Here is a 19,768-nt window from a genome sequence, read left to right as displayed (position 1 = left end):
CAGACTATCAAGCAGCAATTAGCAAACACCTGGTGGACCTGCGCATCATGCTGAGCTCTTTATAGGAGCCACTTCTCAGAGCAACGCTGGTAAAAAGGTTGTTAAAGGGTTAATAGAGGAGCCATGTTGTTTCAGAAAAAACAGGAGTTTCTTAAAGATACAAGAGGCCCAATTTTTATTTAGTTTCCCTTTGGGATCAATAAAGTGTTTTTGAATTTGAATTAAATTCATGATGTTAAATCAAGAAGTACATTTTTTTAAAAGTCATTATTGATATAGACATTTTAGAGTAACTGAAGATAACAGTATTTTTGACTGTGCTATAAAATGGCACTATGGCTAATTATGTATGAAGCCATACCTGTAATTAGCCAGGTATGGCTAATTACAGGTATGGCTAATTACAGCCCTTTGCAGCAGGCTAGTTTCACAGGATAAATTGCCATGGTAACATGTTTAATCACTTTTGTAAGACAGAATCGACGTTTACAAACCAGGATTTCAGGAATTTTTTGCCTTGATCCACTATTCTGTTTTTGTTAACAGCCCTCTGGCTTTTACAGCTGAAGTTTTCTATGTGCTTTTTTGTAGTGCTTAAAACTTTTTTTTAACTTATTTTTTTGCCTTTGATAATTACTTGGGTATTTATGATGCAAAATGTGAAATCCAAGCTTAATCTTTTCTTTTCTAAATTAACGATATACATATATAAATATATATATATATATATATATATATATATACAATTTCAATGTTTTTAGTAAACATTGAAATTGTATACTTCATAGTTTCTCCATTCTGTAAAAAGAGCAACTCAAAATGAATGTAACATTAATGTCCATAATTGTACGTAAACGTCTGTACAGAATCATATTAATGTCTGTGTGTATGAGAGCTATTGTTAACCATTTAAATACAAGTGTATATATATTATATTATAATAACAGGTGCCTATGCTTTCATAAGCAGTGATGTTATATTAGGAGAGATCATTATTCCCCCCTCCCGCTCAATGTGCGTTTTTACTTGGGTTATTACGGTACAAGGTTTGTACACACTCTCGCCCTGATCAGTGTTGCCTTTGAGGTCTCTATGCACTGTGGTTGTTAATCGCTGAAGTCTTGTTTTAAGGGTAGCAGAGCCTGACTTTAATGCTTTTTTAATCGTATACTGTCATGAATCACGTAAAATTCTGTCAGACTCCATTGAAACTGCCTTTTTCTTAATCTCTTCTAAACGTGCGACGTTTTGAGTTAAAAATAAAACGATTTTTTTGTATTAAACTTTTATCAGTCTTCAAAGAAGCAACACGTGTGTTTTTGTTTAATAAAGATTAATAAAGTAAAGCACTGTCCTTCTTTTTTTTTTTTTTTTTTTTTTACACAAAAACTTTCCATCAACTTCCTTCTTATTTCCGAGGCGCACATAAACGCAACAAAAAGTCCCACTCAATTAGCAGAGTTTTGGTCTGTGAACGAACAGAGTTGGTAAGTCGCTTCACCAATGACCAACTAAACGCCCCGCTGCTCCTCCGACACAAGACCTGCCGAGGGTTGGGGGGAGCCCGCGAGTTTGACTTCTGGATTTCGGGGGATTCGGGGTGGGGGGGGGTTAAACGGCGCAATGGGATTCGAGCTGGACCGCTTCAAGGGGACCGTGGACCCGGACTTCAAATGCAACTTGTGCAACAAAGTCCTGGAGGACCCACTGACGACTCCGTGCGGCCACGTCTTCTGCTCCGGCTGTGTGCTGCCCTGGGTCGTCCAGCAGAACAGCTGCCCCGTCAAGTGCCAGCGCATCTCCGCCAAGGAGCTCAACCACGTCCTGCCGCTGAGGAACCTCATCCTGAAGCTGGAGATCAAATGCGACAATCACGCCAGGGGCTGCGACGCTGTGGTGACGCTGCAGCATCTGGCCGAGCACGCCGAGACGTGCGACTTCTCCCCGGCCAAGTGCGGCAATAGAGGCTGCGAGGAGGTGGTGAGCGCTCGGGACCTGGACGCGCACATGCGGGAGGCGTGCGAGCATCGGGCGGCGGGGATCTGCGAGGGCGGCTGCGGGCTAACGCTCACGCTCCGGGAGCAGAAGTCGAGCGGCCACTGCTGCGTGAGAGACCTGAAGGCGCAGAACGGCGCGCTGCAGTGCAGGCTGCTGGTCCTGGACAGGGAGCTGAAGAAGCAGGCGATCAGGGCCAACCAGAGGGAGAAGGCGCTGCTGGCCCAGCTGTCGGCTGTGCACAGCGAGCTGCAGATAACGGCGCTCAAGTATCAGAAGAAATTCACCGAGTACAGCGAGAGGATCGACTCGCTCACCAAGACCGTAGCTTTCTCCTGCAAGGTAAAAGTTTCTGCCCTGAGAGTTGTACCTCTATTCCATCCTTTATTATTATTATTATTATTATTATTATTATTATTATTATTATTATTAAACTCATAAAGCTTTCAGGAAACACTCTCTCTCTCAACTCTGACATTTAGCTGGCAAAGATTTATGACCAGCATCCTTACGAAGATTTCATGACCACCCTTCTGTAAAATCTATTTCTAAATATATTGTCACTTTAAAACAAAGCAAAACAACAACAACAAAAAAACCTTTTCTCATTATTATTGGACCTCCCTGTCTTTGAGTTGATCTCCATCTTTGCTGAGAATGGAAGATGGTTCGGAAAAGTCCAGTCTTCAGTTTTTTCCTTGTCTGTCCGGGTGTCAGCTGTGCCTGTGTCCCATCTGGGGAGCCAGTGGGGGTGAGTGGGGGGAAGGGTCAAATATTTACTCCAATTCTATACACAAGAGCTGGGTTCCACTACTTAGACAGTGTTACATTGCAACCACAAGTTTCATATTATTTTATGAGGGATCGATAAAAATCTGAAAAATGTGACGTGCATTTGAATTTGAGGCTCTTGAGTTTGTTGGGGGGGGGGTTTCCCCTCCTCCACCTCTTTCTTCAAATTAAATAGAATTTGTGTCAAACGTTTGTGCACCAATTTTATTTATTTTTTCGTGCTGTTGTCATTTTGAAGATATTGATAAATGTTTCCAGAGGTCATCAAAGGTCAACCAGCCACCCCACATTTACAAAATCAAACAGATTTGGTGTCAATCAACAGTGCTACAAAAAATTTTAGCTGCACAAATGCACCACAATTAATTTTTTATCAATTTTCTTTGATGTTTGTTGTAAAAAAAATAAAGTAGCTTTTTTTTTGCCCTTGTTAACCTCTAAAAACTTTTTTTATAAACACTTTTAACAGCAGAAAACAAAATTTTGCTTAAGCATGTCATTTAACTTGAAGGCCAACATCACTGAGGTCTGAAATGAGTTCTTTAGTGGAACATAACTCAAGCTCAGTCGAACTGTGATGGAACATTTTTGCCGACATCTATTTTTGTAATATTGTCACAAATTAGTTTTTGGATTTATGCCTGAACTTTCCAACTCTACTGTTCCTACCTTGCTAATACGGCTGTTGTAAATCAATCTTAGCATTTAAGAAATTTATCAATTTATTTAGTCTGTTAATCGAGTACCAAATTTGAACGTTTGGTGGTAGCAACTTCAGCTACTACCATGTTTTAGTAGCTAAGGCTGCATATTCTCTATGTGAAAGAAATGCTAGCAAAAATCATTTTTAAAAAATAATAATTTTGCTTAAAATGTGATACAATTCAAACGTCACTTTTATACTGAAGTTTGAAGTATGAGAAAACTTTCTAATAGGTATTTCTAATCAAATTTTTTCTCATTATTACTCTTCCTGTTTAACAAGTACATGTAATGTTAGCCAAAAGGTATTTCTTTGTCTATGTATAAGATGCCAGATTCTGTAGTAACACAGATGAAAGTTACGACGACAACAAAAGTGTCCCCTGTTAGCAGTCACAAACGTAGCTTAAAGAGATCCCACACTGTTAACAGTTTTTGTCTCTTTCTTCGTCAGCGTTTCTTTCTGTCCCTCACTGCCTCCCTCCACAGCTGCTAATAACACTCAGCATTCGTCAGCATCTCGTCGGTGAAAGCAAAAGTGTTGCGCAATACAAATAATTGTCTGGCCGGAACACGGTGCGCTAAATAGTAAAACATAATTCAACGAAGCCTTGAGGCAGATAATATGCACTAAAAATGTTTTAAAGTTGAGGTCCTTGAATCTTTTGATGAATTGTTACAGCCCTGGTTGCTGCGCTAGTTGTAATTTTTATACTGTGTGAGCAACCCCTTCACTTTCTACACCAGGAACTTTGATGTTCTTCTGTGATCAGAAATATTTCCAGACAGCCAAATTTGTCTGATGACAGAGAAACGTGTGCTGGAAGTCTTTCAGCCAGCTGATGAACAGTGTCCAGCACAGTGGGGTGGGAGGAGTTCGATGTCATGTACTTAAACCATTGAAAATGACAGAAAGTAGCCCAGAATATCATCACATGTTATTTCTTGAACCTTTAAAGGTTATTTACACAGTAACTGGTGATTATCTTAACAGGAAACAACCGTTGGAGGCAGTGCACCTCCAATAATCTTCCCTGTGAAACATGTTTAGAGAATGGAACATTTCAGAATTTCTATGCAGAGTAATTGTCTTACATATTGAAGGTGGTGTAAAAAATCAATAAGATAACATGAATATTTGAAGATTGTAGTTTTCAAAATGGTGGAAGTCTGTTTTGGTCTTGACACCTCCAGATCTTTTACTAAACTGTTTTTATACTAAATAAAGATGCCAAAAGAGTTATCTACTCCAGATAAGTTGTTGCTGTCTAAACATTAGCCACATTTCAGTTTGGCCAGACCTTGTCTTTTATTTAGCCCATACAATGTAACCTGAGGTTTTATTTAGCCCATAAGTCCCGTCCAAATTTAGCCCAAACAAAGACGTTAAATGTCTGGTCAGCCCATTTCCTCAACCCAAACCACCTTTCTGCCACATGTAGGTATCAATCACCTGTCAACCAACATTGCTATGTTGCACATACTTTTGTGTATTGAATGGAATTTATCGCAAGAACAGGAACTATTCACAGCCAGTTAGCAAAACCTGAGATAAGAAATCCAGATTTTATCACTTTAAATCTAAAAATAAAACAGAAACAATTTGAAAGGGGTTCTTAGGATTTAGATTATGAACGATGCAAATGTACCGACTGTTGAACCGTGTTTGATGGCTGCTTTTGCTGCTCTGAACAGCTGAGAGGAGTGGTCAGAATGTGATCAGGGCTTAGTTAGGAACTCTAGCTGAGAGGGGAAGGAATTTCCACCGACAGCTGACCCACTTACATGAATGTTTTCGAAATGTTCCTTTTAATTTTACATCACCTTTGATATTTATATGTTGGATCCCTCCTTTTTATCTTTTTGTTCTTCATTTGTTTAGCTTTTTGGCTTCATTTGCTCACTGGATGGATGTGGTCCAAGCCAGATGTGTTCCAGTAGACTGGTAAATTGCGCATCAGAAGCACCGAGGCGAGCAAATGTTGAAATCACTAGTAGTGATATAATGGTGCTCACTGGGCTTTTATTAATACCTAGTTTACATTACAGAGGCAGATCGGTCCTGCCGCTGAGACACACTTTTTGTCCGTCTGTCTTGTTCTGTCATTATTACGTAAACAGGAAATTAACACTTTAGGCACGACTTGAATATCCATAAGAGCCCCTGAAGTTGTTTCAGAGGTCATGCTAAAGAGGAAGGACAAAATGGAGGCTGGAATGAGAGGAAACAATATTTGACTGCGCGGTTAGTCTAAAAGCATTTTTCCTCCCACAAAGGTTTTCACTGGATCAAATCAAACAGTGAACTCTGTTGTTTGCTGCACAATTTGTGAAACCGAATAACACATGTTAAATTACCTCTGCCGGTCGCTTTCAGCCTTATCTCTCCTCTGTGATCTCACAAGATGAATTCCTATCACCTGGAGTTACATCTGCGTCTCATTAATCATACGTCATTGGGAATATTTTGACTCTTCATGGTAGGAAAAGCCCAGGCTACAACTTGTGCGCTAGCCTTCCTGTTAGCCGTCACTCACACTGCCACGGATCTGGAACATGCTAAATGGAGTGAATCCGTTACGAGGTGGGTTTTACAAATCAGTGTGTAGGCGGAGAGAAAGGTGTGCTATAGATTTGTTATGACACATTAACTCAGCTGAGAAATTAGTTTTTCACTGCTTCAGAAAGAGCACATGCCAGAAAACAGTGAGTTTTGACTGATTCACATGTAGTTCATTGACTGTTATCACCACAAAAGGAAATAAGTTGATTTTTATCCATTATTGGTAGTACAAGACCAAAAACGCATGTTCATAAATAACACTATGTTTGCCTCTAATTTAATCAGACACAAACTGTCAAAACTGTTCATTGAATATTCATGGGTTTGAAACTAGTGGCAGATATCTCTGATATTAAATGTGGTTTGACTTTGAAATTTATTGTGTGTTCAGACATATTTTTGATTTCGAATTCAGAAATATCAACTTCTGAGTAGAAATCGAGTTTGATAGTTAAATATTAAGCTAATTTTTTTTCTTATTTTTATCTAATGATGCTACTAGCTACAAGACAAGTAAAATGTTTATCTTAGTTGTTTTTATACATTAGGGAGAAAACATCAGTCCAATTTGTCATATTTGAGCATCTCTAACAGTTACTTTTTTGTAGTTTAGAAAATTAACCTGTAACAATAATAGCTCACTTCTTAGTTAACCTGAAGAAAAGTTATACAAGAATCTGAAATTATATTCAAGTTAATAATAAAGAGGCAGGCTCACAAATACGCTTATAAAAAATGTCTCTACTCCAGCTTTTGGTTTATGTATTTATCTTCAGTCAGTCTAATAGATGAACTCTCACCTTGCCCAGACATTTATAGTTTTTGTGTTCATGTTAGTGATGGGATTTCTTACCTTCATTCGTCATGCATAGAAACTCATCTATCAGCTACGTAACGTTTCTCTGCGTTCTGCCACACATTTGTTGAGACCGGGATGATATGAAATTAATTTCTGGTTCGTCTGTAAAGATACACTTACACTGTAAGTAGCATCAACTACTCAGCCGCCAACCGTGTTCAGTCTATCTGCTTACCTGTAGAAATACTCCTGCAAGGCTCTTCCCGCCGTCCAGTTTGAACACGATGCGCTAAATAATAAAACATAATTTAACGAAGCTTCAAGGCAGATTAATTTACCTCAAGGAATTTTAATAATGAAAGTACTCGAATCATTCGAGGAATTGTTTCAGCCCTAACTGAATGATATTAGAAAATTGTATGATTGCAACAATATTGGTAGATATTATGATGATTATTTCCGCCATTAGCATTTTGGGCAATGTCATTACTGTAATGTGTTAGCATCTGCCACTGTGAGACTATGCCCAACTGGCTAAATACAGTATCATAAAAATTTCAAGTGTTTTTTTCACTTTTGACAGTAAGTACATTCAATCATATTTTCAGTTTTTTGATACTTATTGATACTTTCACTGAACAAAGATTGGAGAAATTGTAAAAAAATAATCAATGTAGACAGCTTTGGGATATTTTAAACATTGGAATCTGTTGTGACAACAAAAAAATCTAAAGTCTTTTAAGAAATTTATTATGATAAATGATTCTATAAATTCACACCATTAACACATTCACAATATAATGTGCAGCCCTAATGTGCAGTGCTTCAGGGTGTATGTTCCTCATTCAGATCAACAGTCCATTTCTTGACTATTGATCTTGATTCATCTCCAACGTAACAGTACACCTTTTTCTTGCATGAAACTTCATTGAAAATCCCTATAATCTATTTTCATCATATCTGTCAAACCTAAATCTTCTATATGTAATAACTATATATACTTATCTTTTCATATTATTGGTGTAAATGACAATTTCAGACTTTTTTTAGCACTTAGAAAACCTTTCACTGTAACCAGTTGAGCAGTAAAGTGATGGTTCAGTTTGCAAACCTCACAGAGTGAATGGCAGCATAGAAAAGAGAAACTGGAGGAGATTCCTTATGACATATTAGCTTTTTCAATCACCTCACGCGTCGCTTGGCTGGCGCTGCGCTGCTCGGGTTAGGCTTTTCTGCTCCAGACGGAGGATTTCAACTTCTTCTTTTTTTAATAAACCAGCCAAGAAAAGAAAACTGTGAGCTGACCCGAGTATGTGGAATAACTGACTAGTTTCCTATAAAGGTTCTTTATATTATAGTTCTTAAGCGAGCCAACTAGAGCAATAAAACAAAGCAAAAACAAACAAAAGAAGCTTCTGATCTTGTCTTCTTCTGGCTCTCCTCAGCGCTAGGAAAAGTGCTGTCACATTTTCCGTTCTGCTTTCTATCGGAATTCATGGACTGTTATGAATTTATAAGCATCTTTTTTAATATGCTTATAAATAATTTACTTAACTTCTACTGAATATGATGAGAGTAATCATGGTCTCAATCTAATTAGGCAGACTTTTGACTAATTTCTCTACATTTCTCTATGTGATGGTTTAATTAACCATTGCAGCCTATTGGGAATTTAAAGGCTTGATTATTTTTTTGAATTATGACAGAAATGTCAATAAATAAAGCTTTTAGCACTTATTTTCATTAGAATAAAGAAATAGATCTGTCAGGTTTCTGTTTTCTTTCACAGTCACTGTGCAACGATTGCTCTAACTGTTCTAAAATCTATGTTTTGCTAGCTTAAACCCCCTGGATTACAAGGTTACAGAGTTCTTCTTGCTCGTGGTCACGTGTCAGTGCTTTGTAAATCAATATGTTCCCTTTTGTTCTGCATGACAGTGCCTACTCTATAATTAGAACTACTATGCTGAGCGGTATACTGGGGAGAGAGGCAGCTTGATGGTGGACTGACTCGGAAAGTGTGACACACGCCGAGGGGTAAAGCTCACCAAAAAGTGGCAGATGAAACATGTCTGTCACAGACCGTTTCCTTCTTTTTCCACTGAACCTACAGTTAAGTTCAGAATTATTTATATTCAACCTAGAAGCTTGTTTCTTATGAACACAGACCAGCTTTTTGCATGTTTCTAGCAGTCCGTGTAACAAATTTTATTTGGTGGTCAGCTTCAAGTCTTTGAAGTTTTAAGGCCTCCATGCCATCACCCTGATCTTTGAACAGATTCTCTATGGAAGTCAGGACTCCAGCTGGGCCACTTGAAAAAACATATTAACATATTACAGTGAACCCTCTGTATATCGCGGTCCACCTTTCACGGTCTCGCTGCTTCACAGATTTGCATCGTGCATTGTGTTCTGCATTCTGATTGGCTAAACAGTCTCTCCGCTTCTTCTCTACCTGTGTGTCAACAATGTTGCGGTTTAATATGTACACATACGTAAAACAGCTTGCCAAATTTAACATAATCGATGGTGGCATGTTGGTTTATAAGAATTTTTTTGCCCAGAAGAAAAAAGAACGACAACAACAACCCATAACTATGTTCTTCACTTGAAAAAACACACCTGCACCGCGGGCTTTAGAAGAAAAAAAAAAAATTCTACAGAGCGGAGTCAGGCTGCAGCGGCTCAGTCAGAAGAGCAGTGAAATACACGTGAGTCACTATTTGTGCTACTGTACTTTGTTTTGTTTTTTTTCATAATCATTTTTTATTTTCTCCCGTTCCAATCCAATGACTCAGGTCGCGGTGGGGCGGCGCTGATCTCCGCAATTCGGGCACAGGAATCCGCTTTCAGTTCATATTAAAATTATTATTTTACAGTACAGTAGTTATTTGTAAAAAAAAAACCAAATGTTTATACAGTACAGTACTTTTATTTGTTAAACCAATGTTGGGGCCTGTAAAAAGGTTTTGTTCTTTGGCTTCAATGTATTATGGAGTATTTTATTGTATAATAATTGTAAAAAAATAAAGGTTTCTACTTCGCGGATGTTTGATCTACAAACCATTTTTATAATAGCTCAAGGTGACATAGTTACTTGATTATGCCATAAAATGACACTACTGTATGTGACTGGAAAACTATGGAGCCCTCTAGGGGACATGGGGATTTATTTTTTTCCTTTTGCGTTACTTCGCAATAGGCATTGCGTTCTCTCGCAATAATGTACTAATCAGTTCATGCTTCATTGTACTTTCTGCTATCATATAAGGTTTTCGTAAGGTTTTTCCATGTATGTTAAAATCTCGTATAATACCTGAAGTTTTATATATTTTTCTTTAGGATAGAAATTCACCACAAACCTATGATAGAAACAGAAACTTTCCATTGGAAAGGAAGAAAAAAATACATCCAAACTATTTCGACTATTTCTGAGTTATTATCGCGTGGTAATAAGTCATCTGATAGTTTTGATTGTGACTCTTTTGTGTTGGTCTGAATGGTTTGAAGGGCTGTTTTCATGTGCAGTTCCATATCAAGCTTACACAAACAGACAAACATGCAGTGAATAAATCGATTTTCAATATATTTTTTACACCAGAGTTAATAATAAACACGTTTTCAATGAGACTCTTTAAATGTGTATATATTTGAAATTTTAAATCGACATTTGTGACTGTTTACAAAATAGACCAGCAAATATTGCAGTAAGCGTATTGCGAGGGAATACAAACCTTACTACGAGGGAACGCAAAAGACAATTTTTTCCCAGGGCTGCGTAGAAAACAGAAAATACTAGATGTTTAAGATTTTGTTTGTTAAACATGTACCGTATTTTCCGCACTATAAGGCGCACCTAAAAACCTTCAATTTTCTCAAAAGCCGACAGTGTGCCTTATAATCCAGTGCGCCTTATATATGGACCAATATTGAGCCACAACAGGTCTCGCAACTACGGTAAGCAGCCGCCGACTTCAGTTTCCCTGTAGAAGAAGAAACGGGGAAAGCAGACGCCGATGCAGCCAGCGGTGCACGCTGGGTTTTGTGTAAAGACCCCAAAATGGCTCCTATTAAGAGACATGCTTACAACGCAGAGTTTAAGCTCAAGGCGATCAGTCACACAGTAGAACACGGGAATGGACTCTTTGCACCTGCCGCATGCGCAAACGCGGCTCTCTTTTTTCGCTTTGAGTTACCATGGCAGCTAGAAAAGACAAAGTCTTATTTCAGACGCAAATAAAACAATACTATAAACATTGGTGTCTTCCTAATATAATGGGCTTTTAAGTTTTGATGGATTTCCAAGCGGTCCTGAATTAAGAAGACGGTGGCTTGTAAATATTCGTCGCTACCAGTTAAAGCTAACGCAGCACAGCAAAGTTTACAGCCTTCACGTCACTCCGGATCAGCTTCTTCAGCCTAAAGCAGAAGGTAAAGGAGCCTCCTGTGTTATTTCCATGGAATCACTTCTGTATTCAGCCTGAAAGAGAGTTTATGGGAACCAGAGAGCAGACCAGAGCCAGACAGCCGAGCTACTGATCTGCCTGTACAAACCGCTGTAAACACCGTCCTGCTTCACAAGAAGCATGCAAAACTAATAAAGCGAAATAACACGGAGACCTTAAGGAGCACGGCCATATTTTTCTAAAAGCAACAACTGAACCTGAACCGTCAGCTGAACTAGAACTCCGAAACCAGAGCTGCTCTACTGTTAAGCTATGGGCTTGTTGTTCTTCAGAAGCAAAAAGACTGAACCGTAAAATCCCCGTTACTTGGTCTCTGACACTAACGACAACAAACGCACGCAATATACTTGAACATAAGGTAAAAACATTGTCCGTTAGAATGGATGAAAAATGTTTAGATACTTAAATAGCACATTTTTACAAGAAAAATGTCCAGCATAAGCTAAAGCTAATGTTAGCCACAAAGTTTAAAGAAAGTAAAACTCACCTTCGTATCTGTGAATGTATAACGAGGCGAACATCTTAAAACCTTTCTCCAGCTTATTGTCGGGGCTTCGGATAGATGTACATCATTAAGCTGAGGTGCAAAGAGCCCATAGAGCAGCAGCGAGAGAATTTAACATGAACAATCGATGGTGCGGAAGTGGAGGAAGCAACAGCTGTTCATTTTGGGAATGAACGGAGTTTTTAGAAGGCTGGTTTGTAATCTATTAATAAAGTTTGACTGACCTATCTGACTATTTTGTCGACATTCCCTTTATCGCAGTTCCATCTAATGGATGCATAACGTAACCCCAGCCTCTACTGTAGCGTCTATTCTATGCGCCTTATAATGCGGTGCGCCTTATATATGAAAAAAGTTTTAAAATAGGCCATTTATTGAAGGTGCGCCTTATAATGCGGTGCGCCTTATAGTGCGGAAAATACTGTACTCAGTGGTGGAAAATTACTCAATTAACATCGGATGAGTTTAGTGGAGCTTAGGTACTTATTACTTAGATATTATCAGCTCTTGCTGTTCTGGTCTCTACAAAAGCAAATATTTCCTGGCTATGTATCAAACTGAACAGCCAGCTGTTGTCTTGAAGACGGTAATGTTTGTAATTTAGAAGCATGTGTCACTAATGGTGATGTGAAATTGTGCTGGAACGCACATTCCACCATGACCTGACGAGCACATGATGGCCTTCTCTAGCCGTCATGGCTGTTAGGACACTGTACATGGCAATAATATCTGCTTTATATTTAGTGTTCCACCTGAAAATAATGTTATCTCACTCCTACACTAACTCTAGCTTGATATAAAGAATTAATTAAAAGATGACTCTGAGTTTTCCAAAGGTTTTCATGTCTGTTACTTGTGAAAAAGATGCAACAAATTTTGCTGGATGACAAATTGTCATGCGATAAATTACAATATTGTTATTTTGAGACCATTTTCAAATAACATAACAGTAATGGCATAACAATGCAAGTACACATTCTCAAATATCAATAAATTTTAATTTCTAACAAACATTTAGCATTGGAACTGGAAAACATTGTAAATATCTAAAATTAACAAACAAAGCAACAAACAAAACTGAAGTCTCTGTGAACAAAATTGCTCTTCAAAGAATGAGATTAGTAGAAACCGATATCCCAGACTGAAGACTTTTGTTATCCAGTCTTTGGTGGAAAGAGAGAAACAAGAAAATCAATCAATCAAGCACATGGAAATGATCAAGCTTATTTTAATTTAAGATGTGATTTATTTATTTCTTATTGCAACAGGCTTACATTCTCTGGTAATTTAGTTTACACAGAACAACAAAAAATTAATTCCTTTGGTCTTAACCAACTTAATACTTGAAGATCGGCTTTAGTGTTGTGGTTAAGGTCTTAAGATATTATAAAATTGTTAAATAATCATAACATTTAAATGTTTGAAATGAATTCTAATTCTTGCCACATGATATTCCCAGTCATCATGACAATGATGTATCTGTTCAGTTGCATAGGTTGGTCCTGGAGTTTTGTTCTACAGCTGATACAGAGTTTTGCCAGAGATCCTAAAGTTTGACACATCACAAATTTCCACTGATTGCTAATATACTGTATATTAGTAATCAGTGGAAATTACTAATATACATTCTTAACATTCTATTAAGAATGTGAGAACAGCAAAGGCAATTTCAACACAGCCCTCCAGAATTATGTACATCACACACACCAATGCTACAGATATTCAATTATGTCATTCATAATTGAATGTCATGCTATGCTACGTACGTTTCACTCACTTCAGAATGCTGAGTGTTTGAAAGTGACTGGATGTTTTTCTGATTAATTTAACTAATACTAGGGATGCACTGATTGTGGTTTTCTGGCCAATCACCAATCTTTTAAAAAGCCTAACGTGGCAATCTTGATTCTGGTTGATACCGATTTTTAAATTTTTTTAAACTTTTTATGTCTGAAAAGTCACCAAATACAGCAACAATGTTGCTGTATTTGGTGACTTGTATGTATATAGCAACAATCTGTCCCTGCTCCAGCTCCACTGTCGTAGGGACAGATACAGGAAATCCTTCCTGCCACATGCCATCTCACTGTACAATAAAAGCTAAATCATTGTTCTGCACTAATCAGTCCAATTTTGCACAACTGCACTGTGGCACACTTGCTGTACATATATTTACATATACATACTGTATCTGCATTTTTTGAATCTTTGCTAGGACTGCTCTAAGCTGCTTTTTATATTGACAGCATGTTATATTTTATTTTTATTTTATCTTGTCTACAATTGCTACTCAGTGGTGGTTGTTGTGTGTCTTGTCTCTATGCTGCTGTAACTGCGAAATAATTTCCCTGCTGGGATGAATAAAGTAATTCTATTCTATTCTATTAAGTTGGCAACAGTGAGGAGATTTTTAACTGGTGATTGTTTGACCTTTGCAGAGGTAGATCAGATTATTTTCTCATGGAAGTATCAGATGATATATCAAAATTAAGAAAATCAGGGCCGATTTATCACTATGCCTCTATCTATTAATAATGCAAGCATTTGGAGGCACTCATTAGGCATTGAAGTACCATTCCCAGATGGTCAGTTGATCCTTAAATATGAAAAACTGTTTTGGTAAAAACAGCAGAACACTGAATTACATGCCACCGATTCAATATATATACTATTAAGAATGCGAGAACAGCAAAGGCAATTTCATCACACTGAGCTAGAATAAACTTGTAATGTTTCTAGATGCAACTAAATAAGTGTACTTTAATAACATTTTTTTCACTTAAGAAGGAGGAATTTAGACGTTGAATTAAGGGATAAAATTCTTTCCACACGGGGATTGGCTTGGCTTACTTTGGATTTGAGATTGCATAGATATCAGGGTAATTGATAAAAGAATTGTTACTAACCGACCCCAGAGAGCAGGTTAAAGTTCAGAAGAGTAGCAGTGGGAATAGACTGAACAGGTTTGACTTGTTTGGAAGGAGAAAGCCAGGAAACATGAAACCTTTGGATTATTTTCAAGGTTGTGTCAGAACAAACATGGAGTTGACCACAATGCACAGCTCCACAACTGGAGGGTACCAGACATGGCATTTTCAGTACAAATACCTCACGCCTATTGAAAAACATAGTATCATAGATGCTACAAACATTAGCTTTTTTAGCAATTATTAGCAAAGTTTATGCAAGACTAAGTCTGGAAGCAGGATAGAGATTACAAGGCCTAACACGATTCTGCAACAACCTAAAAATGAATAGAATAAAAATGTTGCAATGACCCATTCCAAGAATAGACTGCAATAAATCAAAAATATAGAGCCTTGGGGATATGTAAGACATCAGGAAGACTGGAAATTCCCTCGCAACATTGTTAAGCGTTTATAAGGTTGTATAACATGTGGTGTCTCTCAGTTATAACTGCTTAAGCATAAGATTTCTGCATACTACTTTAGCATTTAGACTTGGCTTTTTTGTTAAATCTTCAGGTTGTGAGCACTGGATGAGATTGGAGAGATTCTTTCAGCATTATTTGAAATGTTTGTGGTTGTTGGTCACTGCTGTTGTGGGAGAAAATAAATGAAGGGTCTGACTCTTATTTATGCGTTTTCCTGGCAGACCCATCAACGTAGAGCTCCATGTAGATTTCCATATTAAAAAAGGAGGTTCCAAGTTTCCAAGACACTTTTTACAGCAGACACTTTATCTTGTTATAGCAGAATAAGTAATGACTGCTGACATTTAAACAGTCTGTGTAAAATTTAGAAAAGGTAGTGAAGAGATTCCTGACTGTACCAGGTCTGTGATTCTGTCATGGACTACAACTACACCTAATGACATTAGAACAAGTTTGATAAACCTTTATATTTTAGTGGGAAAATAGAGGGTGTTTGTAATGGAAAATCTCTTTTCTTTCTGTCTTATCCGCATTCAGAAAAACTATACAGAAGTTTGCTCTTTTTTAAAAAAAAAAATCTTACCAAAATACATTTCCTGACTTTTTTTCCTCTTACTCTTCATCAGATTGTTTCTACCACTTTGCGAGCTTCAGCTTCTTGACCAATAAAATTATGCACAAAGCGTGGGCACTGAAAGAAGTGGAAATCTTTCCAATGGGGCAAAAATATTATTGGCATGCAGTATTTGCATGCATGGCACCTGAAATATAATCCTATCAAGCACTTCCTCCAGGCAGTCCTTTGCTCTTGTGATATAGCACACATTGATATTGCAGTAATGTTTTAAATTTGTTAAATATTGTAGTTCTCATGGAATAATGATAAAACCCAATATATTCTCCATCAGTCTCGTACTAATACTATTCTAATACCAGACTGGTTACTTGCTGTCAGTCAAGTCAATTTGGTTCAAAATACATAATTCCTCCCAAACGCTCTTAAGTTGTAATTATATTATCCAGTTAGCTAAGACCTTGTTTGCACATAGCCAGGTCTTTATAAAAATGAACATCTTTGCTGCAGCATTTAAATAAATATCATAAATTTTTAATAGATTGTAACAGAAAAGTTTTCATATACACAAATTTGCACAAATTTGACTCTGAGTGTTGTTTTAAACATGCAAAACCCACAGTTGGCAGTGTAGCACAAAATTAAGAATTGTCAGCCAATCAGATTGCTTAAAACCACCGTGACTTCCTGTTAGGAATTAAACATGGCGCCAGGAGGTTTGTTTGTGTGCACAGATAAATAAGACAAACTACTTGTAAGGGCATTATTAAATAAAATAAAAAAATTTTGACCTTTACATCATGCAATAATGTTATTCCCTCATCAAAAACACACCTGGAGTGTTGCCTTATTCTTTCATGCGTTTTTGAGAAATCCTTTAATCTCTCACGGCAACCATTCAGCTGTGCAAACCCTTGGTTAGACCCAACTCCACCTTCGAAGCGCAGTATTACTTAATTTCCAGACAGAGTGGAATTTTAGAGAATAATTAAGTAACTATGTTACCTTTGGGTTTTTATAAGAATACTATAGTTATCAAATTTGATCTAAAAAATTTTACTTTGTAATTTAAGGCTTTGAAATTGGGCTTCTGTCTCTTTAAGAAAGTCGTGCTCTTTCTGAAACAGCCTCCAGTAGGTCGTCACAACATGGCTCCTCTATTAACTCTTTAACAATGTTTTACCAGGGTTGCTCTGAGAAGTAGCTCCTATGATGAGCTCAGCAGTTCAACCAGGTGTTTGCTAATTGCTGCTGGCTAGTCTGAAGGAGCTGAATGGGGGAGTCCTGGAGGAGGGTTGCACTGTGAGGCAGGAGCTTGGAAGCCTACGTCCTCCCATGTGTTTTGATTGGCTGAATGGTTGCCATGGAGGTTAAAGGATTTCTCACACAGACATGAAAGAATCAAAGCAACAGTTCAGGTCTGCTTTTGATGACATTATAATTATAATTCCTTCTGTCATCTGTCATGTAAAGGTGAAAAAAGTCGATTTTACACAATACTGCCTCTGTGCATTTGAGATTAGCTAATTAGCTCCACTCAGTTGTAAAAACAGATCTCACTGTCACAGTTACAAATTCTAAAAGCTTTCCAAAAGTAAAGAGCAGGGGGAATATTTGTCCAAACTTATGCCTCAACCAAAAATTTACAAACAAAAGGCCAGAAAAATAACAAATCAGATCCAATATGCTGCCACCATGATAAATTGATAAATTGTCAATTTATCTTTTTGGAGGCTGAAGAAACATCAGTCAGCTTCTTACTTGCAGTAATCTGTCTGCTTGCTCACATGTCTCTCTCCTGTCTTTCTGTAGGAAGACAACACTAAGAGCGTGACAGCTGTCCTACTCCGCGATGGCGGATCTCTGGGTTTTAACATCGTAGGAGGAAGGCCATGTGCGGTAGGTTGAAACTGACAACAGCCACTCCGGTGTCTCACAGTGACCTGCAATGAATGTTAGAGCAGAGGAATCCCAAGCTTTCTCCGACTGCCGCGGGTTCAGATGCTTGGCTTTAGCGTTTTGTAGCTGATGAAGAGATAGACCGCACCACCAAGCTTTATTGTGTTTATTTATTGGTTTGGGCTTAGCGGATTTGGCACGGGGAAAAAAATGAAAAGAACTATAATTACATTTATGGGAGTTAAATACGGGGTTACGGTTATGACCGCAGTTGTTTTGTCTTTAATTGAGGGGATTTCGGTGGTGAGGTAAGCTCAGAGGGAAAAGGGGTCTTTTTATCCCTGCCTGAACTTTTCACAACCAATGTGTCCTTCCTTCAGGCTACGAGGTAAAAGGCATTAACGATGCCACACGCTCTGCTGAGTGAAGGGTTGGAAATATCGACGCTTCACCTTCCATTCATAGGTTTTTTTTCTGCAGCTGAGTTCCTATTTACGTCATGTGCTGGTTTCATCAAAACTGCAATTAATTTTAGATTGTTTTACTTTCCCAGCTACTGTCAATATTTAAAAGGTTCTGGTAGGGAGATAAATATCCAGATTTTGTATATTTTATATGTCTGGTTCCTTGGTTTTGCTTGTTAATTTTAATCAACCATCTATGTGGTCTTTAGACAACATCAAACATCTTGCAGAGCTCTTCACATCCTTTGAGCTTCATGTTTTGACATTACAACTTTAAAGTACAGTGTATGTATTTTGTGTATTTAACATAAATTAGCTCAAACTTGTGACTCTGAATTAAAGTATTAAACGATTTTCAATTTATTTACCAACAAAAATTCTATGTACAACGAATTTGTGCTCAGATATAGAAGTTGACTTTTAGTGCAGCTGTTAATTGGATATTTCAGCAGAACAGAACCTAAGTTGTTTGTTATCCAAGTTAGATGATCCAAAAAAGTGTTAACCACTGCAAAATTCAAGGTGGTGGCTATTTTTCAAATGCCAGTATTTTTCACAGACGAATACTTCTGATGTCAAATCATATGTAATTGAACTTACAGAAATCAGATTTGGTGATGATTTGACCAAATGTGAATCTATTTTTAAGATTGTCATCATAGTTGTCATGGAAAATAAATTTCTGCACTAAAATCACCAATTAGATAAATGTGTTTTGTTGTCAAACTATACAGATCGTTGATCCTGATCTTGTTTCCTTTTTTGGCTGGACAGTTTTCAAAATGTTCCCCTGTGGTCGTAATAAAGAATATATGTTTACAATTGACAGCAGTTATTGCCAGTGGTGGGCTCAGCTAACCAAACATTTTGGATCATTAACATCTAACTCACTAAACCATCTTAGTGTTAGCCGACTTTCTCTTAGTCTGTTACACGTCTTCATGTCCTACTTGACGACAGGTGTGAGATTCGCCAACGGCAACGTTCTCAGTTCGTGATTCTGCCTCAAATTATTTCTTTAAAATTGAATGAATAAGATGACCATTTAAATAAATATCATAAATTTTTAATAGATTGTAACAGAAAAGTTTTCATATACACAAATTTGCACAAATTTGACTCTGAGTGTTGTTTTAAACATGCAAAACCCACAGTTGGCAGTGTAGCACAAAATTAAGAATTGTCAGCCAATCAGATTGCTTAAAACCACCGTGACTTCCTGTTAGGAATTAAACATGGCGCCAGGAGGTTTGTTTGTGTGCACAGATAAATAAGACAAACTACTTGTAAGGGCATTATTATATAAAATAAACTTTTTTTGACCTTTACATCATGCAATAATGTTATTCCCTCATCAAAAACACACCTGGAGTGTTGCCTTATTCTTTCATGCGTTTTTGAGAAATCCTTTAATCTCTCACGGCAACCATTCAGCTGTGCAAAACGCTGAAAATAAATGGCGTCCATCTTGAAAAATGACCATTAATTTTGAAATTCAAGTGGATAATGGGAAAAATGAAGCAATCTCATGTTTAAGGTTGTATCCATACTCGGTTTTCTTGTGAAGGCATTTGGTTACCTTTTATTTAAAGGTGTCAGTGCAAAGGAACTAAAT

At 37.5% G+C, this 19,768-nt stretch overlaps 1 protein-coding gene across 2 annotated transcripts in view; it reads left to right on the top strand.

Annotated features, from left to right (window-relative positions):
- The first annotated feature begins 1,345 nt into the window (after positions 1–1,345).
- pdzrn3b (PDZ domain containing RING finger 3b) overlaps positions 1,346–19,768 on the top strand; it is a 124,424-nt gene continuing 106,001 nt past the window's right edge. For both annotated transcript variants that reach the window (XM_028023240.1, XM_028023239.1), the window contains exons 1-2: positions 1,346–2,337; positions 17,603–17,689. In XM_028023240.1, the coding sequence (XP_027879041.1) occupies positions 1,624–2,337; positions 17,603–17,689 (801 nt within the window). In that variant the 5' untranslated portion in view covers positions 1,346–1,623. The remainder of the gene's footprint in view (positions 2,338–17,602; positions 17,690–19,768) is intronic.

The sequence above is a fragment of the Xiphophorus couchianus genome, chromosome 7, assembly GCF_001444195.1.
Source record: "Xiphophorus couchianus chromosome 7, X_couchianus-1.0, whole genome shotgun sequence".
NCBI classification, from domain to species: domain Eukaryota; kingdom Metazoa; phylum Chordata; class Actinopteri; order Cyprinodontiformes; family Poeciliidae; genus Xiphophorus; species Xiphophorus couchianus.
Note: the sequence above shows the minus strand (reverse complement) of the source record. Positions and strands in the feature narration are given on the sequence as shown.